This window comes from Eleginops maclovinus, chromosome 16 (assembly GCF_036324505.1).
Source record: "Eleginops maclovinus isolate JMC-PN-2008 ecotype Puerto Natales chromosome 16, JC_Emac_rtc_rv5, whole genome shotgun sequence".
NCBI lineage: Eukaryota > Metazoa > Chordata > Actinopteri > Perciformes > Eleginopidae > Eleginops > Eleginops maclovinus.
In genome coordinates, this window is record NC_086364.1 from 19,209,319 (window position 1) to 19,218,915 (window position 9,597).

The 9,597-nt window shown below is 41.1% G+C and overlaps 1 protein-coding gene across 1 annotated transcript in view; it reads left to right on the forward strand.

Moving 5' to 3' along the window:
• LOC134877800 (protein kinase C beta type-like) overlaps positions 1-4,485 on the forward strand; it is an 81,742-nt gene extending 77,257 nt beyond the window's left edge. The window contains 1 exon segment of the mRNA XM_063903444.1: positions 1,278-4,485. Coding sequence (XP_063759514.1) covers positions 1,278-1,454 — 177 coding nt within the window. The 3' untranslated portion in view covers positions 1,455-4,485.
• Positions 4,486-9,597: the final 5,112 nt, after the last annotated feature.

Here is a 9,597-nt window from a genome sequence, read left to right on the forward strand (position 1 = left end):
AAGCTCTTTTTGGATTCCCAGTAGTCAGAAGGAGGAAGGAACTGAAATCACAATGACACTTTTTTTCCAAATTGCTCCTCAAGAAAACAAAACGTAATGTGAATTGCACAATATATAACTCTTTGAGATGATTTCATTTTGCAACTTCTTCGTTTACCAAGAGTTTGCTTTGGATAGTGGGAGTTGATCTTCTACTAATAATACCTTTAAATGCTTTCAACAAACTTTAAATATTACCTTTAAATAAAACTCAAATGAATGGGGAAACATTGAAGAAACCTCAGGGACAGCAACAGAGGAGGCTCCTTCTCCCAGGACAAACAGACATGCAATAGGAGTTGTGTGTTAAATAAAACATATTACTAAATGAACATCATTGTGGCCGCCGGGCAGCTCAAAGGTTAGAGACCTGAGCTCATACGAAGTGTCCGCTGCAAAGTATGCGGCTTCGATTTCCGACTGCGTCATCCCAATTATCTCCCCCCCTCTATCTCCCCCCTTCAACACTATATCTCTAATAAAGGCAAAGGAATACCTTAAAATCCTGATGATAAAAACATCTTGTAAAGAACATCTTGAAAGTCAATTAAATAAATTCTCAAAAATTGTGAGCAAATGTCTAAATATATTCCCAGTTTTATTTTGCATACTGGTTGTCTGATATGGTTTATCAAATCCCAGCAGGTCTCCACAGCTGCAGCATATAATTAACCCACAATTACAGCACAGTCGTGTCATGGCTTTCAGCCTTGTCCTGCAGGACTGTTTAGAAATTCCAATTAAATCCAAGCAAAAAAACGGAAATGCAATACTGAGTAATTATTTACTCCATGTCTCCGTGGTGGGATGCTTCTTTTAGTTAAATTATAAAAAGTGAAAGCTCCATGCGTTAAACTGTCCAATGTAGTGCTCTTCCACAGGACGTTTGAGACTTCAATGACCCCGTTTGGTTTGAAATTGGAGTTGAATATGTTTCAAATATCTCAAAAAAGGGAGTCATACGCCTAAGGCGTGCTTGATTTCTTCTCCTGACAGTGTATCAGCTTTTAGCCAATACACACATGGAGAGTTAAATCAAGCGCACCGCAGGTACTCACACCTTTCTATGATATTTGAAACCATGTTCAAGTAATGTCATCTCACACCCTGGTTCAACCCACCATTCCCCTTCTTTTGTTTTCCTCCCCTTCTCCCTCCCACCCCAATGCATCCATTCCTCTCCATCCCCACTCCTCCCCCTCCCTTGTACCCCATCCCCTCCCCACCCTCCTCAACAGTGTGGCCGGGATGCCGAGAACTTTGATCGCTTTTTCACGCGCCACCCGCCGGTGCTGACCCCTCCCGATGAGGAAGTGATTCAGAACCTGGACCAGGACGAGTTCCAGGGATTCTCCTTTATCAACCCGGAGTTCCCCGGAGCTGACGCTGCCACACCTGCCGCCGAGCAGGCTTGACTTCATCTCATGCACACATGGACACATGCACGCACACACATATATACATCATTATTCTCCCCTACATATCAACTTAAAAATCCTGGAAATGATGTGTGCTGTTAAAGGAAGAAGCCATGACTTAAACATACACACAATAACATTTTTACACACACGTTTTTCGCACGGCTGCAACCTTTATGCATTGTCACTCTAGTGCAGCGCCAAAACTATCATTAAAACTGAGAAATTGAGATGTTAGATTAGACCAATTCTGTATTTTTCCATGCTTTGACATGGTCAAAATGTAATCTTTTTGATAAATATGAGCCGTTGACTCTCTCAAAGCTTCATTTTTGAGACACCTTACTCAGCCCAAGCCTGTTGATCAACTTGTGGCTCACAGTGTGAACGAAGGACAATAGTTTACCAGGATCAGAATAAGGATTAGAAAATGAATGGTGCCCCTAAAATGTCCCTGAAATCAAAATGTTTCTGCGTTGTCATAACTGCAGGTAATTTAAACCTTATACACAGTAGTCATGATATGCGCAAAACACACACACACACACACACACACGCACACACACGTAACATAGCTTCAGCATTTCATTTTAGAACTTTCTTTTGGTGGAAATTGTGATTTAACATTTATTTTGTTCATTCCAGTGCAATCAGAGTTGGACCTGTACTTCTGATGTGCTTATTATTCAATGTGTAATAATAACGGCGTATGTACATTTATCTTTATCTTAGCTAAAACTGGAATGCTTCACATACTTGTGCATGAGTTTCTATATCAATAACAGCCCTGGACTTAGTCTCCCAGCAGCATTTTAACATCGTATCTCTGCACCACTCTGCTGCCGTGTGTGGCTGTTTTTCAGGGATTTCAAAAAACGTATTCAAGATAATTGGTGTATGATTTTACCCAATATGGAAGATTTATGCCAAAAAAGACCACATACATCGGATTTTCTTTGTGTCCTCTTTGTTGTTGCAGCACTGAGATCATGTTGGTGAAATGCTGCTGGGAAATGTAGTCCTATAGGCTTTGGGTCCGTTGAATAGATAGATAATACTACTTTGTATACTCTTCTTTTCTGTTTACTAGTATATAAGCAACGAAAGAGACTAGCAGATAGATTCTTTGTGTTTTACAAAAGCATGATACAGATACCCGGGTGTTTGTTTACAGCATACGTATGTGTGTGTGTGTGCACAGGAATGTTTTATATGTGTGTGAACGGGAAATGAAAACGCACGTTAGCATTAGCATTTTTGTACGTGTGTCGATGCATGCCTTGCCTGGCCTTGCGTTTACGTTTCTATTTATAGTGAATATCCACTTGACTTCCAACCAGTGGCTCCACAAGTGGCAGAAGGGAACAAGCACCGTCAGTTACGTCCAGTCTTGCAAATTACACCTTCATAATTCGTGGAAAGCAGCACCTCTGTACTAGGGATGTTTTTTGATGGCCTGGAAATGTAATTAAAGCCAGATTCTGCTTTTGAAATGCAGGTTAAGTACCTCCAATCTCCAAAAGTTCCTAGGCCTGGCGAGGGTGTATGCGTCTGAATAAAGGCCACTAGCTAGATATCAAACAGCGGACCTACAATCATGCAGCTTGACTTCTGATCTAGTTTTTTGGATGGGATAAGGCCTCACTGTGATTGGTGTTTTTCAAGTAGCCCTCTGCATGCAAAGTATCCATCCGAACTACAGCAGCAGCAAATGAGGAACAGGTTAAAGCTAGGCCTTCTGAAGCAGGCAAGTGTGTGTGTGTGTGTGTGTGTGTGTTTTGTTTCCCCTAGCTAGCAATAATCTTGTTGACAGGAAGGCCAAATTGGTAATGAACCAATCTTCAGAAGGCTCAGGTTAGGACTGTAATTAATTCACATGCAAAAGGCTGTGAGGTTATGAGGCTTATTGGTGGGTTTATTTATGTGGCCGGAGAGAAAGGCAGCTGTAGACTTTTCAGTGCAGCTAACATAGTGTGGACGTGGCTGAAGTGCTTCCTCATATCACACTCCTCAGGACATCAGGTGAGTTTTCTCTGCAGGTTCACTGGTGGTTATCAGTACAACTGGCATGACATGTTACAGTATCTGCAGGCGAAGAACGGTTACGCTGCAGTATCATGCAGTTAATTCACTTGGGAAAAAAACGGTTCTCTGTCATGCTAACAGGCGTGGGAGTCTCTTAGATTTCCACATGTAGAAAAATATCATGCAACATTGTTAAAATAATTTCAAAAAACAGGCACTGGAAATATGTGGGCCAGATGATAAAGGGTCAGCAGAACGCTAAGAGAGCTACGGATTGGTTCCTGATGGGAATGCCACTGCATTTTTGTGACATTGAGACCTGTTTTGTGAAGTTAGATTGGTTTAATTGGTGCTGGAAAGTCACTGATTTAGTTACTCACATCTGGATAAAGTCTGGGTCTGTTTTCTTAGTCCTAAACATTTAACTGCTGATGAGTTCAGCACAGAAGAGCAGCTTTAGCATTTTCAAAGTGTCGTCCCGATAAGAGTCTGAAAGTGAATGTGTTTTTATGACTTCCATTATCTGCATTTTACCTTCATTGGTATTTATACAGTCAGTGTCTCCTGTATTATAACAACACATACCTATATATATATATATATATAGTTATACATAAGCATATAAAACTGTGTCAAATGTTGATATCTACACCATGTGGTCAGTATTGTAAAAGAAGACAGGAGAAGTTTTCTCTTTTTGTTTCTACGACTCTTTACTGAGAAGCAAAATGGACTCTGCATGAAGATTGCTTTTGTTTGTTTATTAGTTAGGATTTATATACATTTAACATATTAGGGTGATTCATGTTTTCTGTGTGTGCATTGCTTCAAAGTGGGATCAAAGCTGCTGTTGTGTGTGCTTTATGGGAAAGTAATACACCTCAAGAAAAAAAAAGAAAGAATAATGATTCTCAAAATGCTTTCCATGTGCCAAAATTATTTTGTTTGTTTGTTTGTTTACCAACAAAGACAGGCATACACAAAATAAAGGATTTAAAAGTTGTGTTAGAGGACGTTTGCTGTTGTTTTTCTCTTTTAAATTACGTTATTTAGCTGTGGTGAATGAAGGAAAGGAGGTAAAGAGAAATTAGAGTAAAAGAGGATAGGAAGGTGAGACATAAGGAGAGTAATTTAACAATGACAGGCGGAGAGAGGGAGTAAGAAGGGACAGTGGAGAGGAGGAAGCAAAGCGAGGCTCTGAAGCGGGGCAGGCGACTACGACAGGCTGTGCATATTTCATGGCTGCCACTTATCATAAGAGCCCTGCCTTGATGGGGTAGCGTAGGTCTGATGACTTCAAGGAAATAACATGCAGAACACGGCCTACATACACACAGCCCTGCTGAGCCACTCAGCCGCCTCACGCTGCCTCTAAAGCTGCTCGCAATCCACTGTAGTCGCTGCTGCTATAACTGGCTGCACATTTACCTTTAAGAGGGGTTGCTGGATATTGCACCAGTTACTATCCGTGGTGTAATGTTTGCAAGCATTTACAGAAACTAACGATTGAAAACGGCATCTACAACACACCAATCTCGCACTAGGCAATGCTTGGGTGTGTGATCAAAGGAATGAGGAAAGCAAGTGAGGTCCAAAATCCATGGATGGGAAATGAAAACTACGCCAGCGAGGTTTCACTTAAATGAAAGTTGGCTGACGCGTTGAGATGACCTTTAAGTTATTTACACTAGGGAGAATTGTAGATGCATGTGTGACATCGGTTTTAAATGAACTATTTAAGCTTTTGTCAGAAAGAAATGAGGATACTTGTCTGTGATTGTCTAAAACACACATTTTGTATTGCTTGACAAACCTCGCCCATGTCCTTTAACTGGCAACTTGAAGCTGGCTCCAAAACGAGACAATCCCAATATACCCAGATGTTTAAATACACACATTTATAGCACAGATAAACATCCTTACAGCCTGGTTCAAAAAAACATGTCTGTTTCTATATGTTATTCCCACATTCACATTCGTGACCTTTTATATCCCTCCCTCCATTGAGTTATATTGAGGCTTAAAGTCATCATTTGAGGTGTTGCCAGTTCAACCATAGATAGTGTCCCAATTAATATCTCTGTTAAGATAAATTACAAATGCAACATGGAATAAGCAAGCTAGCAAAAGGGTTAGCTGCTAAGCTAGCATTTGTTGTGTGCTAACGGTGCTTGGCCTTGCTTCTCATCAGTTCCAACCTGTTTTCCAAAGATGGTGCAACTTTAGGCTTCAAACCGATAATCTATGAACCAATTGCTGTTGTCAAAGTGAACTATATCCACTTCCTATACAGTTTATGTTTGTTTTTTAACACAGGCAGGAAACTGCATATGTTCTCCATGTTGGGTAATGGTTCAGCCCTGTGTTGAAATGTTATGTGTGTTTTCTAATCAAGATATTTTTGAAAAATCTGCTCATTGACATTCTTGTTGAGATTAAGTTTGTGTCTCATTTTCATTGTATTGAGCAAAATAATTGTCCCTGCTTTGGTTGATGAACCTCTATTCCTAGAAAGCTTTAGCTAATTAGCTAGCTGATTACCACCCAAGCTAACATTAAGAATAAATATACAGTACTGTCAGACGATAGATAGATCAATAATTCTCTCCAAATTCTTAGGATTTCCTAATACCTCAAACTCTAAAGTGGAAGATTTATTTTTAGTGCAACACTTTTCTCTAGTTACAGTTTTCAACTTGTAGCTTATGCATTGTACATGCTGTTCCTGATATGTGTTGAAAAAGCACAGCTTCCTGTTTCCCGTACCCCACATTCCTTTTTGTTAACCGCATGCTAACATTGTGGTTTCGGCTGTATTTTATGTAACTTCATCATAGCAGCAATACAAGCTCCTGTGTAACAGTGAGTTGCAGCACACAAGCTGTATAAAGTTTGTACTGGAGTGGATGTAATAGCCATGTACACAGTAAGCCGCGGCAGTGCTGGAGTGTGTGTGATAATTAATTCCAAATGTTGCGGCCCCCAAATTAAAGCCAGTGGCTTCAGCACAAAGCAGCCTGCGCTTATCAGCCCAAAACAGGTCAGCGTTCGATACCGCCTTTCATTCACCCTCGTCTCCTCTTCACCTCCCCGCATCCTCTGTGCCTCCCACTCCCCCCGCATCCTCAGCTGACATAGGCTCGTCTCCCGCTAATCCTCTCGTTACTGAAAAGAGATGGGGTTGAGAAAATGTGAGGTGGAGGGGAGTGAGGCAGGAAGGCAGAAAGAGAGGAAGAGGAGAGGAAGAAGGAAGGGAGGCAAAGACTAAATTAAATACTCCTCTATTAAAACCCCAGCCTCTGGAGCAGAGGGACTTGAAGAACTGTCGTGTGTGTTTGCCCTGATGCTGCTGTATACTCCGAGCTTTCTATCTATACATCTACACCGAGGGCCACTGATATTTATCTCACTCGCTGTCCTTTGCTGCATCTCTTCCTCTCTTTTTTTCTCTCTCTCCATATCTCTGTCTCTCTGCCTCACAGCATTAGCTGCAATTGAAGCGTGTTGAGATGGAACACATTATGAGCTGGCCTACATGGCTGGCAGCTGTGTGCATGTGTGTGCGTGTGTGTTAGTTTAACATGTGTATATTTGGTTAAAAAAAAAACTGCATGCAAGCTCCTCATCCATTTGCACTAGATTAAGAAGGTTTTGGAAACATAAACATGCTTTCAAATCTGTGTTTTCTAGTCAGAAAGATTCCCTTAACTGCAAGCCCTACCTTGAGGTACCCTTGTTTGTCAGTATATTGAACAGTGATACTGACGTGGATTAGAAAGGTTTCCTAGAATATTCCTCTGGATATAAAAATGAAAACATGTGTTGGATACCTTCCATTAGGTTTAAAGTGATTGTGATTTTAACTGATCATTTGCTGATGAAATTGTAAATTGTTTTTGAGGTCCCGCTTCCTATTTAGATATAACGTGCTAATTCAAGTTGAACCAAAGTAGATTCAAATTCATGTAAACCTAGTTATGGGTCCATTTCTTCCAATAAATCCCCCTGAATCCTAAAAGCATGAGCTTCTCTGAGAGTCTCTGGATGGTATTTCAATGTTTCCCACTGAGTTGTTTTAAATATGCATGTTGTAACAATGATCTTAATGGATGCACGCATGCTAACACACGGAGGCCGAAGCTGCATGTTTAAAAAGAAAACAGTATTCGCTAGTTGGTGAAATAGTAATGTTCTTGTAATGGAGAACTAGTATTCCTTGTGTTTCTTATACGATGCAGAGAAATGTATGACCACCACACACCATTCATTTCATACTATCTTTTTAATTCAAGCCTACACATCTTCAAGTCTAATTACCCAATAATGTTTATGATTGAGCATGGACAGGATCCACCATTTGACCCTTATAAATATAGCTTTATTACGCACTCAAAGACATCATACATTCTGTATTAGTCTCCATTTAATATTTAACCGAGTTCACTACTCAAACCAAAGACATTATTTTACAATTGACACATTTTTATACATCTTGCATCATTTTATACACATCTTTGGGATTGCATTTCATCTTGACAGGGCTTAAATAAAACTAAAGTTAACAAAACATAATATTTGAAATTCAATTCAACCGCGCGCATTTGAGTGTTGAACCAGGCCTCTCTTGAGATGTGGCGTTCAGAGTGGATATCATGCCCGGGAACGTGAGGTGGATCTGGGCCCGCTGTGGCCAGTGTGTCCCTGTGGATGGAGGGGAGCTCCTCTCAGGCGGAGGAGAGTTGGCAGATGAAGGTAGGAGATGCAACACCGGTTTGAAGTTCCTGTGATCTTGAACGCTCTCCTGTCCCTCTCTGTCTCTCTGGTCGTTGTTTCTTCTGCCCTGTTCAAAAAGCAGAACGCTTGTATCTTGGATTTTCTACCTTCAGAAGCCACATTATTACCTTGATGGATTCTCCTCTTCTTTGGTCTTGTCTCTTTCTTTCTTTCACTTCTTTCCTTTCTGTTCCTCGTACTGGGGTTTCAGCTGTTCGTGTTTGTCAAACACTCATGGTGTTAGAGGTTCAGACTCTGTGGATGTATTTATGGCTGTGGATTTTCTGGGTTTGCCCCTTGTGTGGTTTTCTCTGTGACCGCTGCTCAGTGATGTGAATATTTATGTGGCCAGCTTTAATTTGATCATTCTCCCTCTCTGCTGCTCTCTTCATCCCTCTTTGCCTCATGAATCTATCTCTCTATCTGGGATTATGTGTTGTTTTCACTGATACTTGCTAACACACGTGGCCTGCTCCTTTTCAGCTCCACCTTGTCGTCCAGATAAGGTCATTTCTGAGTCCAAAGAAAAACACTTAAGGGCCTAAAACGTCTTCAACAGTCTACAAACAGACTTGTCCTTTGCTTACAAATGTACCACTTTGTTTTAAAGGGCTTATTCTGCTCACAATCTTTTGCCACACTCAGTGAAGTATGTAATCCGTTACTCCCAAAGCCTGCTTTTAATACACCAAAACGAAATTGATTGATGCCTGTCACTAATCTGTACGTGCCTTGGACATGAAGTATATGGATGCCCCCAACCAATCGTGGTGTAGGAGTTTTAAATATCCTGTGACACACACACAAACACACACAATCTGTCCTACTCCTCAGTCTTTGGAGAACACCCTACAGGCCATATATGCCACACAGTGATATGTGAATGCCATCTTTACTTTAGTGTGTGCTCTGATGCAGAGCTTTACAGCACCATCAGCGCTTATGGGAAGCCTCAATGAGAACGAAATCGCCAACACAGTGTGTCAGTGTGAGTGAGTCAAATGGCAGCCGTTCGCTTTTACCGCATCTAACTTTCCCCTCCCCCACTCACAGACATACACTCCTCCATCTTTAACACCCAGCTCACTCTTTTTCTTTCCTCTGTCCATCCACCCACTGAGCCAAGCATTAACAATGCCCTGCCCCAGAGTAACCCTCAATCCACTACCACACAAACACACACATGCACACAGTTTTCCCCTCACCTTCCACACAAAGTCACAGTTGCCTGTACTCCAGCCTCTCTCTTTTTCCTGTCTTCATTCATGTCTCCTGGCATCTTTCTCTCGTTCTATATCTTAAGATGGACTAACTTTAATATGCTTAATATTTTTCTATTTCG